The following is a 19759-nucleotide window of genomic DNA, read 5'->3' as shown; positions in this document are numbered from 1 at the left end:
TACTTCCATGTGATGTTCTGGTAGCTGTATCTCCTAAACCCCTGGAGCTTCGCACCTACAACTTCACTGAAATACTGACCACATGTAGTACTACTTTCTCATATGTGTCTCAGTCAGCAACTCGATTCACCCAAACGTAAGGTTTACTTGTGAGTCCGAAATGAGTAGTAACGCTTCCAATGACTTGTAAGTCTAAATTCATCCCCATCGTCAGAGGATGAAGGGAGGAAAAGCTGAAAAGTGTTGTGTTGTTGAGACCAACACCTTGTGGCCCAGTTACTGATAAATCTCGATCGTCGATATAGAGATGCGTCGAAGGATTGCCGCTAGTGTACAAATGGCGGCAGGGTTTCGTCGAGTCGAAACATATCTAGAGTCCGAGTATTGAAGTTACCACCACGTAACAGTGAGGACTTCAGTTTGGTGCGCACTCCTTCGATTCGTCGCGGAGAATCGAGAAGAGACTAACACGAATTATCGCCAGTGACGTGCATGCGGTTATTATTATATATTATTTTTTCCCGACGAATTGTTCCCAAAGTGAGCTCCGGGGATCAAGAGTAATCCTGTCTCTACATAATGAAGGGAAAAATCTTGAAATGAGTGCGTATGATTCTATGAATTTAGAATTTATGAATTTATTTACTGAACAAATTCCCAAATATAGTATCATAACTTTACCATTTTACAGAGATATATTAAACAGGAAAAAGCAGAAAACAAAACAAGAGTGTCGACAAAAATTGCAAAAGTAATATTACTTGGCCAAAACTCGTTTAATTACTCTGTCAAACAGCGAGAAGCTCGAAAAATGCCGACAATAGTTGTTAGATGATTTTTACAGTTTGGCACTCTGTAAAAAAAAAAAAAAAAAAAAAAAAAAGGACCTCTGAATAATTGCCAATCTAGCACGTTCAAGATGGAATAGATAAGTATTCCGAGTTATCCGGGAAGGGACATGTAAGATAGTTCCTGAAGTAATGTTATCAATCTTAAGTTTCCATTAACTATCTTAAATTTCAGGACACAGTTATTATTGCATACTCCCGGAGTCTGGATATTAAAATATCGCAAGAGTTTCTCCTTAGGGAGAAGGCACACTGGAACGACAGCTACAACGACAGACCGAACGACCGTTAGAATATTGCATTCAATTGGAGCAACACAATACAGCGACGCGACAACGGCCAGAGAAGTTTGGGGTCGACAGTCGGGGCTCGGTCCTGCCGCACCGGACACACTGAGAAAAAAGTTGTATGTGGCGTACGTAAAATCGTATGTTACATTTGTAAATCCTGTAGTTTTTGGACTTAACGTACAACAAACGTATAACTGAAAACGCATGTTTTATAGTACTTTCTGTATAAGTGTTCCATCTGAACGTACTTTCCGTGTGAAACAACATAGGCGGTCACGATTTCACGTACAAATGGACGTATATAACTGACGTAGGTAACATACATATATGTATGTAATATAAGGAAGACTATTAGATATCAGACATCCTGTAACAACACGATGTAACATCTAAGGGCATACGGATAACGTATGCTCCGTACTGATTTCTGTAATAAACAAGAGGGTTACTTATATGTGTGCAATATACCGGCTGTCCGGAGAACGGATTTTTCTCAGTGCAGAATGCCAGACCTGATTGTGGAGCGACAAGTTGTAACGTGTTCTCAAATGGGACAACGCACACTACCAATGGCATGACACCAGACACAGTCAGCTATTCGCATTGAGCAGTGGAAGATTTCGTTGTTTGGTGATTCATTCGAAGAAAGTGAAAATGTTGCACTTTCCAACTGAGTTTGGACATATATTGTTGTCGCTGTTAGCGTCGTTCGTTCCCAGACACAAGCCAGACGTTGACCCAGACACATCTGTCGGTGTCGTCCCAGTGTGCTTTCACCCTTAGATAATATTCGAAGTGCGGGAACATGAAAGTGAACTATAGCAATAAATAAGTTGAGAATAGAATAAAGTCTAGATAGGTACATGCGTACGTGATGTCATGACCCATATGGGAGAGCAGTATTGAGCTTGGGCACTATTATAGTTTTATACGAATATTGCTAATGATGCCACTGTGCATTGTTCCGTAAATCGATAAAGAAACTCCAACATGCGCATTGAATTCTTAACTATTGAAGAGATGTGGTCAGAGAATGTGTGTTTCGTATCAAAGATCATTATGACTAGCAGAATGTGTACTAGAGGAATGATTGATATGGTATGTGAAAGGAACAGGAGACTTTTTCAGAGTAATGGTAATACTGGTCACATTTTGTGCTGTTAAGTTTCAGGTGCCACATTTTACACCATCCTATAAGGTAATTTATGTCTTCTTGTAGGGAATCCGCAGTGGCGTATTTGGGGGGGGCTTCCGGGCTTAAGCCCCCCCCCCGAAATCTTACTTACTATAGTAAAGTATATGAAATATCTTGCAGAATTTTCACATTTTCAGGCAAAGCCCTCCCCGAAAGTTAGCAAAGCCCCCCCGAAAGAAAATCGTAAATACGCCACTGGGAATCCGTATCACGGAAACAAGATATTTCTCTGTATTATAATCATGAGCAAAAAGTAGAAGACCACTAGGATGTGCTGATAAGTGTGAGTAGAGGTCATCCATATATACAACAAATAGCATGGGCCCAAGTACACTCCTCTGAGGCATCCTCGAGATTACTTGTTGGGAGTTAGAAGTCACTCCTGTAAGGACAACTCTTTGTTTACGGTCCTTCAAGTAGCTGGTGATTAAAGAGAAAAAATTGCAATGTACGTTAAACCTATTGAAAAGCTTGTGGAGAATATGAATGTACTGACGGAATCAAAGACCTTGGAAGACCAAAGCAGATAACATCTAATTGAGTATTGTTATTCTTACATTTAATTCCACAAGAAAAAAAAAAGGTACTTAATTTTGTGAGACTTGAGCTTTTCGGTAGAAAGTCGTGCTGAGAACTATGAATGTAAAGTGAAGTGAATTTAAGGAGCTTCTCTTTATTTTTTTCGAAGGACTTAAAGGAGCTAGTTTTCAGCTGATGAGATAATATCTATTCCTGAATCATCTATTGAATAAGATGGATAGACGAACCATAATTGCTGGAGCAGTTTTGTGCTGAAAGAGAGAATCAATGTTATCGGGGTTATAATATGAAATTGTTAATATATGAATATATGAAAATTTAAAGAAGCAACATGTTTCAAAACCTCTATACTGTAAAAAGAATTGAAAATTTGTGTACTATATTGTACAGTTCAGTGGTATACGATATGGTAGGTGCTTGAACTTACTCTTTATAACGTTCTGTGTTCGCCACTGCAAGTTCATGTGCTTTATACTTGTATCATTAACTTATATTTTGTTCCAGAACTACTGCTGGTAGCCTCAGTTGGCCATAAAATAGTCCTGAGTAATTATTGAATTAATAAATGGCCCTGGGTTTAACTCCCGCTTTACTTCCAGGAAGAACCCATTTTAAACGAACTTACTTCTCAAAACTACCTGCTTCTCACGTCTCATACGTCTTCCAATGTCCGTTTTGGCTCAATATTTTACTTAAAATGGATGTCATCATCACCGCTTCTCTTGTACGAATTTATAGTAATGAATATTTAACTCCCAAATAGGTTATCAAAATTTATTTTCAATACTAAAATAGCCCTGCTTGCTTATAGATGTACACAGATATAACAACCTAAGATTGATCGTTTCTAGTTACATAAAAGTATAATTGTAATTCTTTTTTTTTTCACAGGTAATGCCTCTTGAAAACAACATGAGAACGCCTCAACACTTTATAGGTTGGAGAGGAGTATTAAATACTGGTATGGCATTTGTTGCTGTTGTATATGCTGTGCTTGGATTCTTTGGCTATCTTAAATATGGAAATTTAACAGAAGGGAGCATCACATTAAATCTTCCTAATAGTGAACCGTATGTATTAGTAAACTAAAAAGAATTATTTTCTACTAACATCGTACAAGTGCATATTTTAATATGTATTACATATAATCTCATAAAAATAGCAGGAGAAAAACTCAAATCCCCCAATTTTTTTAAAGAAAAATATTCATATTTATGTGTTTAGAAAAAGTATAATTATTATACCATTGTTTCTCTTCATGAAACATCAATATTAATGATTCATCATACCCCTTACAAAGCCCACCTTTGGTCGTTTCGGTGCTCATCATTTCCGCAACCGTTTCTCAATTGGTGGGATCAAAGAATAATATTGAACTTTAAGTCTAGTTATTTAGAATTTACAAAATACTTGCTAGTGAAAAAAATATCCATTATCAAAGAATGAGTTTTCAAATATTGTGATAACGCATAATTATTATACCATTGTGTAATGTGTGGAGACCACCTTAAGAAAATTAAATTAGTAGTATTTTATTTTCCGGAATATTACGCAGAGAAAGTGCAATTTTTTCAACATTTTGACAAGTATAAATTGAAGAATTACACATGAGCACCAAGGTTAATGATAAGCAATAAGAATAATAATTACAGAAGAAAATGTTAGAACTTTTTAAAATCATAATTGTCATTATATTGTCCTTATTTACAAATTTTCTAGAATCATAATCGCTATTACAGTGCTTTTCGTGATCATTCTTGTTCGTCCTAAAAAAAGTTTTTTTTTTATTTCATGCAAAAGAATCAAGTAAATAAATAATCTAATAATAATAATAATATAATGTTCCCTCTGGCGCTGAAAATGCTATGCATACCTTAAATTTGTTTCGCAATTTGCTACGCAAAAAACAAAATCTAAAAAAAATATATTATTCTTTCCTACTAACTACTTCTTACAAAAAACATTCACAATTTTTAATGCGTTAAGTTTCCTACTCTAACTCACCGATTTCTTCCTGTAATTCTACAATATATATATATATATATATATATATATATATATATATATATATATATATATATATATATATATATATATATATATATATATATATATATATATATATATATATATATATATAGAGTAGAGGGGGGCAAGAGTACGTGGGGGGCAAGGATACGATTCCCTAAAATCAGGTGAATATATTCGCGTATGGCAATAATGCGTCACGTGGAGTTTGATGTTAATGACGTCTAGAACCTAAACAAGTTTGAGTGTGTTGCGGCAAACTACAAGCTATCTAGGTAATTATTTATGTTTTTCTAATAGTTTGATATAATATTGGGACATAAGTAGTTAATGAATAACTTACACAATTTTATAACGATTTCAAAGTACTATAAAGCGTTAGTTTCTAACATATCCATTGTTTGACAGGATGGAGTAAATTGACATTCTTCCAACAGTTGGCTGTACAACATCACGGGAAAGTCAATTGTGTAGTGAGGGGGCAAGGGTACGCAGGTACCGACGGGGCAAGGATACGCGTGCGTACTCTTGCCCCTTCTGTTCTATGAAAAAGAATCCAATTTGATTTGGATCTAACAATGGAAAAAGAATGTAGATTCTGTTGTAATAGAGAGTGACGGCAAACTTTACGAATACTGGTTCCCATATGTAGCCTCTAACGTTATGAATTCTGAAGAATCCTGATATTTTCTTATGTACCGGTACGAGGGATAATTTTTTTTTCTAAATACCACTCCTTACATAACAGTATCTAAGGTGGTGTTTGAGTTTTCGAAACAGATAAACGTGTGAGATAGTTAAATCTGCAGTTATTGAATAACGTTACGCTTGCTTATTTTATTCAGGTTTCAGAAATACTACGCTTTGTCCTCTTTTATCTTAAATGTCAGTAGTCTTCAGTAATAAATTCAATGGGCCTTCCTTATGCAGAGTCGTTCTGACGCGTGATTAGTGCCATACTAAAAAGTTCGACTACCGTATGTTTCCTGTAAAAGTCAGTTCTTTAGTAATCATATGTTAAAACGACTCTGCATAAGGCGGTATCAGTCCAATGATTGGTATGGGATCCTATAAAGATATATGAAGCTAACCTAACATTTGACAATATGTATCTTCATCAAGGATAGGTCGAGAAGTTTTCAAGTTACCCTCGTAGGTGACAAGCATTCTGTAACTGATGGAATAAGCTGAATTTGGAAATATATTTTTATAAAGGGTCTAAATATTATCTGATTTTTTTGTATCCTATGCATTCCCATTACTGATATAAGGAGAATTAAGGATTTTTCTTTTCTTTTTTAAATGAGAATCTGCAACGTCTTTAGGCACAATGAAGCCAGTATGCCTATTTACCGAAAAAATGGAGAACGAATTAGTGGAATATATCACATTACGGGATCAATTCCTCTATGACTTAACTTTAAAAGATCTAAGAAGAATGGCATACAATTTTGCTGAACGTAACTAGTTGCCCCATATCCTTTAGCCATGTGAATCGAATGGCAGGAAGAGATTGGACAGTGTCTTTCCGTCGTAGACATTTAACAATTGCTTTGCGACAGCCTTCAGAGACTGGTCTCGGGAGAGCTCGTGGTTTTAGCAAGCCACAAGTTGAATGCTTTTTTAATTGTCTAAAAGATCTTGTAAGACAAAACGGCTTTCCTCCACGGGATATCTACAACATGTACGAAACTGGCATAAATACGGTTCCTCATAAAGTTCCAAAAATAGACTAAAAATCAGTTGTGAATAAAACTGTATCTAGTGATTTTGGAATTAACACAACAGCTGTTTCCTGGTGAGTGCATCTGGTTCCTTTATTCCTCAGATATTTCCCACAAAACAAATGAAACAAGAATTATTCGATGGCTCGCCGCCGGGTTCTGTGGGAATATCTAATTCTGGTTCATCAACTCAGAACTTTACGTAGAATGGTTATATTATTTACACCAACATGTGCGATCAAATTCGGTTACGAAAAAGGTATTGTTACTTGTTGACAATCAGACCTCTCACATTTCAATCGAAGCGATTGATATCTGCAGGCAAAATGGGATAGTGATGTTGAGTTTACCACCAAATCCCAGCCATAATTTGAAACCATTAGATCGCTCCTTTTTTGACCCGCTGAAATCCTGGTATTCAACAGTGTGTGATAAATGGATGAGGAATCATCCATTCCGCCTAATTCCAAGTTGCGAGTTTGTTTACTGAGGCTTACTACAAAGCTGTAACCATTGGTATCCAACCTTCAAGAATCTGGAGTTGTCCTACTGAATCCAAATGGTTCACTGCTGAAGATTTTCTTCCTTCTATTGTGGATGTGGTAGACTTAAATGTAGAAGCCAGAATGAAGACGAAAGCATTCCTGAAGCAACAAATCAAGCATCAGACCTGAATAGAGCCCAAAATCGTTCATCGGATGATTCACTGGAAGGGACCCATGCGGCGCATCCAGATCAAACACTCCTTTGCTAGTTGCTCGTCCTCCTCCATCTGTTACCAAACCTTTAAACAGTAACGCTAGATCCTCACTAGAAGCAAGCAAGAGCTCATGCGGACTGTCCACTACAAATACTATTCTGCCGGTTGCTCGTTTTCATTCATCTGTTATCAAATCTTCAACCAGTAACGCTTGATCCTCACTAGAAGCAAGCAAGAACTCACGTGGTCTTTCGACTTCAAACACTCTTCTGCCGGTTGCTCGTTTTCATTCATTTGTTACCAAACCTTCAACCAGTAACGCTAGATCATCAATAGAAACAAGCAAGAGCTCATGCGGACTGTCCACTTCAAATACTCTTCTGCCGGTTGCTCGTTCTCATTCATCTGTTACCTAACCTTCAACCAGTAACGCTGGATTCTCACTAGAAGCAAGCAGGAGCTCATGCAGATTGTCCACATCAAACACTTCTCTGCCGGCTGCTCGTTCATCGGTTACCAAACTTCCAACCAGTAAAGCTGGATCTTCACTGGAGGTAAGCAGGGGCCCATGTGGACCGTCCACATCATGCACTCCTTTGGTGGTTGTCAGTCCTCCTCCGACTCAACCAAGAAATCTTGATCTTCTCGAGGTCAATCAGAGATTCTGACATCCTCTCCTTTCAAGCAGAACTTACTTCCGAAACGGCGCCCTCCAAAGAGCAAAGGCAAACATCATTTTGAACCAAGAAAGCTACAACCGAAGTTGTAACTACAACTCCTCAGGTCAGTGAGGAAGTAGTGTACGAGTGTCCATTATGCAATATCATCTACAGTGATCCACCAATAGAAGACTGAATCAAGTGCGCAAGATGCCATAAATGGTGGCCTAAACAATGCACATCATATAAATGAGTAGGCACCTTCATCTGTGATAATTGTTAATGCTCTTTTGGGTGCGTACTCTTGTCCCTTTAATTTCGTACTCTTGCCCCACATATAGGGGCAAGAGTACGAATTTGAATGTTTTCATTTTACGAATTATAGTTCCTCCAAGAACAGAGGTATATAAAAGTTGAGTTCACATTTCGTAAAGGAGAGTTCAAGTTTTGTGTTCCATGTAAAAGTTTTCCGTTGTAACTATTTTTTACCAAAATATATAAGTTTAATTAAAATTTGCGTACTCTTGCCCCCCTTTCCTATATATATATATATATATATATATATATATATATATATATATATATATAAGTACACACTTGTCTCTTAGGCAGTGGCGGCTAATGTTAGCGTTGCAGCGTTGCGCAACGACCAAAGTATTTCAAGAAAAAAAATATTATTATCAATAGTAGTAAAGAACAGAAAAATACTTTTCAATAGTCGCATATATACACTTTAAATAACATTTTTTTTTAAATTTCTGTAACTGTTCGTTCCGTTAATCCATTTTAAAAAGCGAAAAATAATCCGTCACAGAGTCTCTAGTTTATATTGTGTTGCAGCGAGCATACAACGACCAGATTCCTTCAGCGCGGGAATTGGAGCGAATGTTAAGTCTCCTTTCCCCTATCTCAGATGTTAAAGGGTCTGGTCGTTGCAGTGCTTCTGCAACACAGCATCCTTTCCAGTGAACGAGAAGTTTATTCGCGCTATATAAGATTTCTAAATTTTAATTCACTAGCAATTAACAAATGGAATTTGTTTTTATGCATTCATATTTTTAAATTACAGAACCATACTGAAGCAAATCGATATAATGACAATTAAAAAAAGTGATTGCAGAATTACAAAATAAGAAAGAAAATATCTAGTGGTGCAGAAAACAAATGAAAGTAGACCCGCATTTACAAGTTAATTCTTAGTTTATATTGATAATGAAGGCTTCTTCCACAGTAATTTGTGATTCAAATATTAATAAGTCAGTATGTAGAATCACCCCCTCCCTCTGTGGATAGCCTAGTATTTTAGTATATTTATTTCTTTTATAAAATAAGTATATCTTATACTCTTGATAATTTCCACATAAAACTGTGTGATGAGGAACGCCACATTGAATTTGGGACTAGTTAGCAATGCTCAGGGGCGTAACCACGAGGGGGTCCACCGGCTCCGTACCTCCCAAAAATTTCGAAACGACTAACATTTGTAGACTTCCTAACAAGCTATAGTTGTTTAACAGAGAAACGATTGATGTAGGCTGAATATTTTATTTTACGCCTCATCATGTACTCTCTCTTTTCTTAAAAACAATTGTTCTACTTTTTTTTGCTAAGAATATAGGTGACAGTTATTACTTATCGTCTTTTCGGATGCAGAATAAGAAAGGTATATATTGCATAGACGTATCGAACCCCTTGCAACACACATTTCTGGGTGTAGAACTGGCAGCGCTGTTTGTTTTGATGTTCTTCGACTTTTACCTTCTGTTAGGTATCCTACATCTGGCGGGTTTTCATGATCTATGGAGGGATTATCTATTTTATTTTTATACCTAGTATTGTGTAAGTGAACAGTACTCTTCGAGTTACATAACTTAGACAACTTTCTTTGACACACACACACACACACACACACACATATATATATATATATATATATATATATGGAGGGAATTGTCATTATTTCGAAATCTTTGAAATGATTCTCTCTTTGGAATTCTTGTTCTTGTTCTTGTATCTTTCTTGCTATTTAAATACTGTTTGTGCCCCGAAAGAATTACCTCATAAAAAAGTGCCATATACCAAATGAGAATAGAAATACACACAATATGCAATGATTAACAAATGTTTACTTACAAACATCGTTAATTTATGTAATACATATACACTACTGTTGATCGTTTTTCATAGTTGTATAGTATGCACATTTAATTTCGTATCTAAGTGCATCCGTAATAGATTAATGAAGAACGGTCTGTCTCAATCATGGAACTCCTAATATGAACATGTAGCGTCTCTATTTTATTATGATTCAGTTTTAATTTATTGTGAAACAATTAAGTTGCAGACTTATTTGTTACCTCATTATTTTGTGTTTGTATTATAATGTTATTATAGATGTCCTGTCTTCGGCATAGATAACATAGTTTCTAATAAATAGTCAGGTAGTTTGGTAATGTATACCAGAAAGAGAAAAGGTCCAATTATGCTACCCTGCGGCACTTCTGTTAATAAGTCAAGAATGCTTGACTATTTATTTTGCATACATACTACCTGTTTCCTACTTTCTAAATACAATCTCATCAGTAGCAGCTCTGTTCCTTTCGCCTCATAATGTAATTTTCCTAGTATTAAATGCCTTTCTTAAATCTAATAATGTTGAGCAAACGAGGACCCGTTTACAAAGGCATCAGTTACCTCAGACACAATTTTTTCAGCAGCTTTGGTTGTGAATATAATTTCCGAAACCCGTATTATACGAATTTATTATTATTTTCAAAGTACGTAGTTGATCTTTCATAGAGTATTCAATATTTTTTATGTAATTCATATAAGGGATGTTGGTTTGTAGTTGCTAGGAAAGTTCTTATCTCCATTTTGTTATATAGAAGAATGATAATAGCGATTTTAAAACAGTCCAGAAACATTCCTTGTATTAAAAGCCAATTAATTAGATGAGTCAAGGGTTTTACTAGTACATCTATAATATTTTAATTGCACTATTAGAACACTGTTAATTTTTGTTACCAGATGTTTTTAACTTACGTACCACTGACAAAATTATTTCAAGTTTTACTTATGTCCATATGAATATAAAGTTACTGTTCTTTTCTCTACAAAAGCGAAGAATGTTTTTTAAAATCTATAGCACAATTTTCGACTGACTGCGAGATATTTGAATTATCAAATTCAAATTTACTATTTACGGAGAATTCATTAAACATGTCAGGTGATATTGATATCGTATATTTTTTTATATTCCTGTTTATCTCTTTATAATTTCGTTGTTGTACATGTAACTACATTATACACAATAAAATTGTCGTTTGCCTTAATTTTTACGGGCCTAAATTCGTTTCTTCAGTGTTTTTTACTCTATTTTATCTTTATTTTCTATAGGGCAGTCCGATTTGCCCTATATACAAGACATCGATAACTTTGCGAAGCTCTGTTAGTTTCGGAGTATACCAGTTGTCAACACTTTGGAGTAATTTAGTCGTAGATGAGTTGTAGCATTTAAATTTTCTTGGACAACATTCATAAAAAATGTACGCGCTTCTACATTTTTACACCTAAAAAATACTTTACTGCCGCTCAATTTCTCTTAGTTTATGCTTTGAACTAGATATATAATTTAAGGTAAGTACTCGAAGACAATTTGTCAACTTCCTAGCATTACTGTGTTTCACGAGAGACAAAAATTTTCGTACACATTCATACACTCTGACAATAAGCATTGCACTGTTATCGCTGGTGTGAGAGGCTACATCCACCTCACCTTTATACTATAATGAAGACATAATATATGAAGTTCCCAATCATCTCTCTCACCAGGGCAACTAATCATGCATTGCCAATCATCACTCAAACTTGGGAGATTTGAATGAAGGTTGGTAACCACGTGGTCAGTCGCGTCTAAGCTATCAATCCGACACAGTATCTAAGGTATCAATTGCCACATCCGATGTAGAGGAAAGTAGGTGAATACCGAGCACTTAAGGTTTAATCGCGAATTACGCAGACATTTTGGATGAAAATGACTAAGAACTCAGGAACATATAATCACATCCTTTAACTTTAAACGTATGTATGAGCTTTTATGTCAACTGCATTACATTATAAAAAAACAAGCAAAAAAGTGAGTGAGGCAAATTCGCGGTATTCACCACCCCCGTAGGGTAATAGCGCGCAGATAATTTTCTAATATTAAATAATCCAATGTAACATAGAAACCAAACTATGTTTATGTATTGAATAATCTACTACGTACTATAAACTTGAAATACTGAAAACAGAGACAATAATCTTGAAATACTATGCTTGAAATGAAATACTTGAAGTAAAACATGAAATAGCGTTTACTGCAAGCATTAACACAAACTATTGTCAAGTCTACTTGCACAATGCTTTTTCTGTCCAGCTTTTGCGTTTAGTTTTCTTTAAGTACATTCTCCGCATCTGTGAAAATAAGACGGGAAGAAAATTTTGAGTATATTTTGTCACCTAAAAAAACTGAGGGGGGAAACCGCGCACTATTGGAATACATTGCGCGCCATTACCCCATATGCATCTTGACACAAAAAGCTAATTGAAAATAGAACATGCTAATATTGTAGTTAGTTGTTTTATATTTTAAAACAACAAAGTATCCTACGTACATTAGCAACATAATTTCGTTCTTCTTCAAAACAATCCAGCACAACGTTTTAATGTCTCTGCTCAAATTATAAGCACTTTCCCACTTTATCTTTCAACATGCACTGCGCAGTAGGGTGTACCGAAAAAAACTTTTTCTCGAAATGTTAAGGTGGGTAGTGCGGAAAAGTGGCCATTTGTGACCAAAAAGACGCCAGATTTTTTTCAGATTTTTTGGTGATCGTTTAGGTGGCGCGCATTGACTTTTAAGTTTTGGTTATGCAACCATGCACAACAATTTCACCAAATTATCATTTTGTCTTTTTTATGTATTTATTTCTACTTTAAAATCGTGTTTCTTTTGTTCATGGCAAATATATTAAATTTGTGCCTCAGGGAAAGGGTTCTATGTTGTTTATATCGGTGAAGCGTGAAGAATGAAAATAAGAGAAAGTAAAGCGAATTTAATGTAAAAAAAAATACAGTAACAGATTTAGGCGGAGAAGGGATTGTGTTATCATTGTTGTCCAGAGAGAGAGTAGGAGAAGGGGTTGGTAGTGGGAAGCAAACTTTGGTACTTTCGTAGGGGTTACAAGGGGGGTGGGCAGAGGGGTTTGTATGTTTTCAATAAGAGACGCTTAGTCTGACTTGAGCTTTGCGGCTGTCGACTGCTAGTGTTTCGCGTGTGTCGATAATTGAATTGCGTTACGTTTTGTCGTTGTTCAGTGTTCACTGCGCACTTACTACCATTTTGTAATTCTTATAAAGTGCTTTCCAATGAGTAAGAAGAAAGTGTTGCGTCAGACGGACAAGGACTTGCTATTTGGTTGGCCAGAAGAGCTTCCCGACAATAGACTTCCAAGTTATCGTGATTTTATGAAACATTTCCTCTGGGAAAGACACCACAGAAAGGATGTATTTGGTGAAAATCCTTCCCTCACAGATTTGACGAACGCTACCGCGAATAAGACGATACAAATCTGGACAAAGGCTTCGATTCCTACAGTTTCTAAAAAACGAGTGGTGGACATGATTTTGGATTATAACAAATCTTCATTGAATTTGCGGAAATCTGCAAAACGTGCTTCGACTCAAGAAAAACTACAACGTTTTAGGGATAGTGGATACAAACTCGTTGATATTTGTTCGTGCAAGTGTACCGACCCAGAAAAGTTGTGTAACTGTGAAAGAGTGAAAAAAGTGCCAGAAGCACAGAAACCATTTCTTACGGACCAACGAACGAATAGAAAAATGATAATTGGAAAAGTGGATCCTGAAATGACGAAAATAATTCAAAAAAAGGCTGAAAGAAGGAAGAAGGGGTCTGCATCAGAAACAGGTATTTCAGATACTACTATGAAGAGGAAGAGGAGCGGATCTCCGGTAAAAGAAGACTCTTCAAGTGCAACTGATATTTCTGGAGCAAGTGATTCGGAGTTTGAGCCAGTGGCATCAGTCTCAAAGTCAGGAAAACCACAGAAACGTCTAGATCTAAAAGCCGTTGTTTCAGCTGCTTATAGAATAGGGGTTTCGAGGAGACAAGTTGCTCTTATAGTATCTGCTACTTTGGAAGATGTGGGAATGATTTCACATGACAACAAAGATAATGTTGTTGATAAAAAGAAAGTGGCGCGAGAAATGAAAAAAAACTTCGAGCTGAAATTGAGTCTACATCAAAACCAGATCAAAAACCTATCAGTGGACTTTACTTTGATGGGCATAAAGATAAAACTTTAGCAAAGGAGCAAAAAGGAGATCGTTTTTTACCGAAAAGATGTCTTTGAAGAACATGTGTGTTTAGTAGAAGAACCAGGGTGTGTTTATTTAGGGCACACAACGCCCTCATCTGGAACTGCCGAGGAGATTAAAAATAGTATTTTTCATTGTAGAGAACAACATTGATTTGTGTGATATACAAGTGATCGGATCTGACGCCACACCGGTAAATACAGGATGGAAAGGTGGATGGATCATCCGTTTGATTGAAGTAAAAGTCGGCAAACCACTCCAACACGCAGTTTGTCTTCTTCATTTGAACGAATTGCCGTTTCGCCACTTATTTACAACATTAGATGGCGCCACGAAGGTCCGTCAAAACTTTCAGGACCAATTGGAACAGCCATACAAACCTGTGAAAATCTTCCAATTTGTAAGTTTGAACCTATCACAATACCCTGGGTGAAAGAAATGTCAGGTATAACAGATTTAAGCACGGATCAACAATATCTGTTGGATATCTCTTCAGCTCTTTCGAGCGGCGTTTGTCCTTGCAGTATAGCGTGGAAAAAGCCTGGGTCACTTGTCCAGTCACGATGGATAACGACAGCATGTCGTGTTCTTCGGCTGTATGTAAGCACACCCCAGCCCTCTGAACATCTTGCAATGTATATAATGAACGTGTACGCACCGGTGTGGTTTGAGATCAAGAAGAAACCATTGATAACTGACGGAGCCCGACACCTCTGGAATATGATCCACTTGTCCCGATTTTTTCCAAACCACTTGAGAAATCTGACTGGTAGGGTGATTCAACAAAATGCATTTTTTGCTCACCCTGAAAATCTTCTGTTGGCTTTAGTAACGGATCAAAATCCAGACATCAGAAGTCTTGGCTGGGGAAGAATTAAGAAAGCAAGAGGATTGACAAAAGGCAAGATAATACGAACTTTTGTTTAACCAGTCATCAAATTTAATACAGAGCAATACTATGAGATGATTGATTGGGCTTCATGCTCCCTCCACGAGCTTCCGCTGACCAAGAAGATGACAAATGAAGAAGTAGATGAATACATTAAAAACAAAAAAAAGTAGAATTTCAAGACTTCCCCTGTCACACACAAGGTGTAGAGCGACTTGTGAAAATTGTTACAGAGGCTGCTTCTTCCGTTTTCGGTGCCAGCGCACGTCAGGGCTTCATCAAACCAAAATTGAAATCTAGAGGACATATGCCGACATTTGAAAAAAAAAGTGACTATAAAGGAGAAAACTAAAAGAAAATCCTGGCTAGCCTCTTAGTAAACTTCTGTTTACTATGATAATTTGGAGTGGGTGGGTGGGTGGAGCTCGCAGTCCAGTTACCTCCTCGTGGTGAGCTCTGGGTTATTTTCATAGCACAATTAGCAATGAAAATAAGCGAAGAGCTGGACAGAGACTGAGAAACGGTAATAAATTTGAACGCTTAAAAACCGTGTTTTAGTACTTTGTATCGAGAAACTATCTAAAAATTCAAACTGAAAAGAAATTAGAAAAAATCCATAAAAAGAAAGGAATTTTAGCCGAAAATCACTTTTCTAGCCAAAGATAATACGTAAATAACATAGGACTCCCCCTTGAGGCACAAATTTAATATATTGGCCAGGAACAAATGAGAAATTACTTTAACCTACAAATAATTACATAAAATAATCAATTATTAAGAATTTTGTGAAATTATTGTGCGTGGTTGCATAACCAAAACTTCAAAGTCGATGCGCGCCACCTAAACGACCTCCAAAAAATCTGAAAAAAATCTGGCGTCTTTTTGGTCACAAATGGCCACTTTTCCGCACTACCCACCTTAACATTTCGAAAAAAAGAATCGGTACACCTACTGCGCAGTTATTATGGCAGCCAAATGTTACATGTTTATTGTTTCACTCCTTGTTCGCTACCTGTCACTTGCCATTACAAATATCATGCTCTGCGATATCATAGAGAAACTTTGATGCGCGGTATTACCCTCCTGCGCGGTATTCACCCACTTTCCTCTACTGACTTGTGGATTATCGTTCCTTCCTCGCACTAATGTCAAAAACTTGATTTCGGAAAACAATTATGTCGATGCTTCACTCTTTTTGTGAAAATATCAAAAAATCATTTTACTTACAAGTCTGTCCCTTGCCGCTATACACAAAAATCACTTATTCTTTGTTTGGCGGCAGCAATCCAATATTTTATGGTCCTAACACCGTCAAACTTTTTGACCGATTGATTGCGCCTTAGTTGCCACGATCCGTCATCTGACTGCCAAACTGTGCACTTGAAGTAAGAATGTCTATGATTGGCTGGTTAAAATGGACTATCCAGTCAGAGATGGGCTTTGATGTCTCTTTGGTAACTGCAAGTGACTCGCTACTTTTTAGGTCTGTGAGAAACTGCGTAGAAATTAATTCTCATAATGGTCTGCACAAGGAGTTATTGTTCTATAGACGCACATAAAAGAAGAAAAGGGTCATTCTCGGCGCCTGTCTGTCTAAAAGTAGAAACATAGGACATAAATGTTGCTAACTTATGTTTACTTTCCGTAAACTCGTTGAAAAGAACTACTAAAATAAAGGTTTTTATTTTCTTGCGTAGATGAGAGCGTCTCTATCGATAGCAGTACAACACGATAAATCATTTCTATATACTCGTATGTTTGTGGTAATTAGGGCTCGGAAGTTGAAGACCTAAAAATTGCCTGAAAAGGACCTATAAAAAGACCTAAAAATATATAAAAAAGGACCTAAAAACTGAAAAAAGGACGTAAAAATAATACCCAGTTTAATTAGAACTACATTTTTAATGGATATAATACTCAAGAAATAGAAGCTTCTGGTAGGTTATCGATCTGTTCTTCTTCCACAAACTGAAGTACAAACCAAAATAAGAAAACTTCCCCACCCTCCCTTCCCCTTGCTGGAAAGCATTGTTACACCTCCTTATCTGACTTGTGATTGTTGCAGATCTGGTCTTATTAATCTAGACGTTGAAGAATGTCTTATCATTGGAACTTTCTTTACTAAAGAAAAGATGTTTAAGAAGTGGTGGTGATTCGCGTTAATGATCAGTAAATTTATTGTCGAAAGATAAAGGGCAAAAAAGACGTTAAGACCTATGAAAACCTTAAAAAAAAGGACCAATAAACGAAAAACACCGAAAAAGGCAAAAAAAAAAAAGCGACAAATAAAATCCACCATTTTCTGGCCTACAATGACCCAAAATGAACATATATTATGTTAAGCCTCGTCTTCGGGCACTCGTAAAAAAGAGGATTTTTCCTCAACTTCCGGGCCCTAGTGATAATCTTATCCTAGCAAGCATCCTTTCTTGTTGGCTGATCATTAAAAACAAGTAGAACTTAAAAGGCCTAAATGTATCAGAAATTAGTTCTTGGTGGAAGAGTCTGCTAAAACATCGTCTCTTAAATAGTGTTTTGTGTTTTCCATACTTGTGTAAGTAGTTAGTAAAGTCTTCCCAGCGTGTAACAAAGATATTGGTATCTAAATCTAGTGTATTATAAAGTAATACTACTATTTATGCAATAGGAAAGGAATTAATGTTACTTTAAATTTATCCTCATAACAGAAATTGTCTGCATTAAGAACCTTATAGTCCATGCTAAAGTAATTATTTACATAAATCGCTGCTTCCGCATGAGTAATTCTATTTCTACAATAACTACCTGATATACTGTAGTTTTTAGGTACGTATACAAGTGGTTTTTTCTTCTTCTTTGAGGCAGTGTTCATTAACGCAAAAATATGGCACCGAAATAACCAAAGAAAAACTTCACAATAGTTCGTTTTTTTATTCATTGCCCGTTAATGTGAAATAAGAAGATATTTTCAATGTCACAATTGGTTGTACCTGTCATCTTTAAAAACAGGTCCGTGTTATTTTCTACTGCAATGAAATCGTTCACATTTTCAACACTAATAAGTTTACTTAGGGTAGATTGTTTAATTCGAATACTTTCATTAGTATTCATTATCTTACAGCATCTTTTGCCGTACAATTAAACATCAATTTAAATAAATTTCTATTGTTTCTCGTGCACCCTTGTATAACGTTTTCGTTAGACCTATCTGTACAACGTGCGTTTAGCATAAAAATCGTCATTAAAGTTGTTTGCTCTGTTATATTGGATAGATTTTCGAATGTTTTGTTCTGCATGAGTCCCTTCCCTCCCACTTTTGCTTATTACAATTGCATTATTTCTGTTTCCATAAGTGTTTCTGTCATGTTAACTTCAACGTGCGAACAGTTGCATCTTTGCTGATCAATAGCCTTATCGTTTGCTGTACACTGTATCTAACTCAGTGGAGTAATCTTTTCGCAAGTGTATGTTCTTTTTACATGTAACTAATTGTATTGTTTCTCCAGCTATTTTCATCTTACTTATTTTGTTTACCAGGCTTTGTGAATCCTCTTCTTTCTCCTGTATACTTATTACATCAATATGAAAAATCTTCTCTACTTTTCTAAGTGTCCTGTTTGTTGACAGAATTTTTAAGCACCAGAATGATCATTGCTTTGTGGTATTGTAATTATTATTACATTTGTGTCTTTCTAATGGAAAGAATAGTTATTCACTTCCTTCAGTACATTGCTTGCTTCATTCATAGCAACGTCATTTGTTCCTGTCCAAATTATCAGATAATCTTTGGGACCCAACTTTTTTTCTTCTATCTCTATGTTTGACTCTAAAAATTTCTTTCGTTCTCCCTCCAGGTTTCACACAAACCAACACTTTGTATTCTACACTTACCATGTTATCTAAGTATAGTGCACATTCTCTACTCACTGTCCCTCAATACTACAACTCTTCCTTTTCGCTGTCACGCGTTATCTATAGGTTTCCATTTTGTTGATTTCAAAAATAACTCCTCCTACATGGTTATTACTAATACCGTTTGCACTACGTACTATCCCAATTTCGCCACGTACACTTGTATTTGATGGACTTTTCAGGACCTCTATTTGAAGCTCCATGTTTATCTTGTTCATAAAACTTCAGTAATACCTAATCTTCCACCTATGTCTCTATCGTGACACCCCGAATATGTACTTTTTGTTGAGCTCCCTTTCTGTATTTTACGTTTCTATTTGACGTAGCAATTTTCTCTGTTCATTTGTTTCTGTTCGTCTTCAAATGTATTTTCATTTTTCTGCAACATTTCAGGAATATCGCCACTACTACTACATACTACCTGTGTCTTTACTTGTTGCTTGTCTCGACCTCCAAAAATAATTTGTTATATTACTTGATTAAGACTAGTTTGATAATTTTCAATAATCCATTTTACTTTTAAGGCACATACATCTACGAAGTACATTCACATTTTTATCTTCTATAGTGCTTCGATTGTCAGTTCTTTCGGTGGAATTGAATGTTCGTACTTT

General features: G+C 36.1%; 1 protein-coding gene across 3 annotated transcripts in view; it reads left to right on the top strand.

The window, feature by feature from the left end:
* The window catches only part of LOC145662765 (proton-coupled amino acid transporter-like protein pathetic), a 1517009-nt gene that overhangs the window by 1417620 nt on the left and 79630 nt on the right, over positions 1-19759 (top strand). For all 3 annotated transcript variants that reach the window (XM_081728636.1, XM_081728638.1, XM_081728637.1), the window contains one exon: positions 3765-3943. In XM_081728636.1, the coding sequence (XP_081584762.1) occupies positions 3765-3943 (179 nt within the window). The remainder of the gene's footprint in view (positions 1-3764; positions 3944-19759) is intronic.

The sequence above is a fragment of the Thermobia domestica genome, chromosome 10, assembly GCF_964235325.1.
Source record: "Thermobia domestica chromosome 10, izTheDome1.hap1.1, whole genome shotgun sequence".
In the NCBI taxonomy this organism is placed as follows: domain Eukaryota; kingdom Metazoa; phylum Arthropoda; class Insecta; order Zygentoma; family Lepismatidae; genus Thermobia; species Thermobia domestica.
The sequence above is the reverse complement of the archived record's forward strand: the minus strand, read 5'-3'. Positions and strand labels throughout refer to the sequence as shown.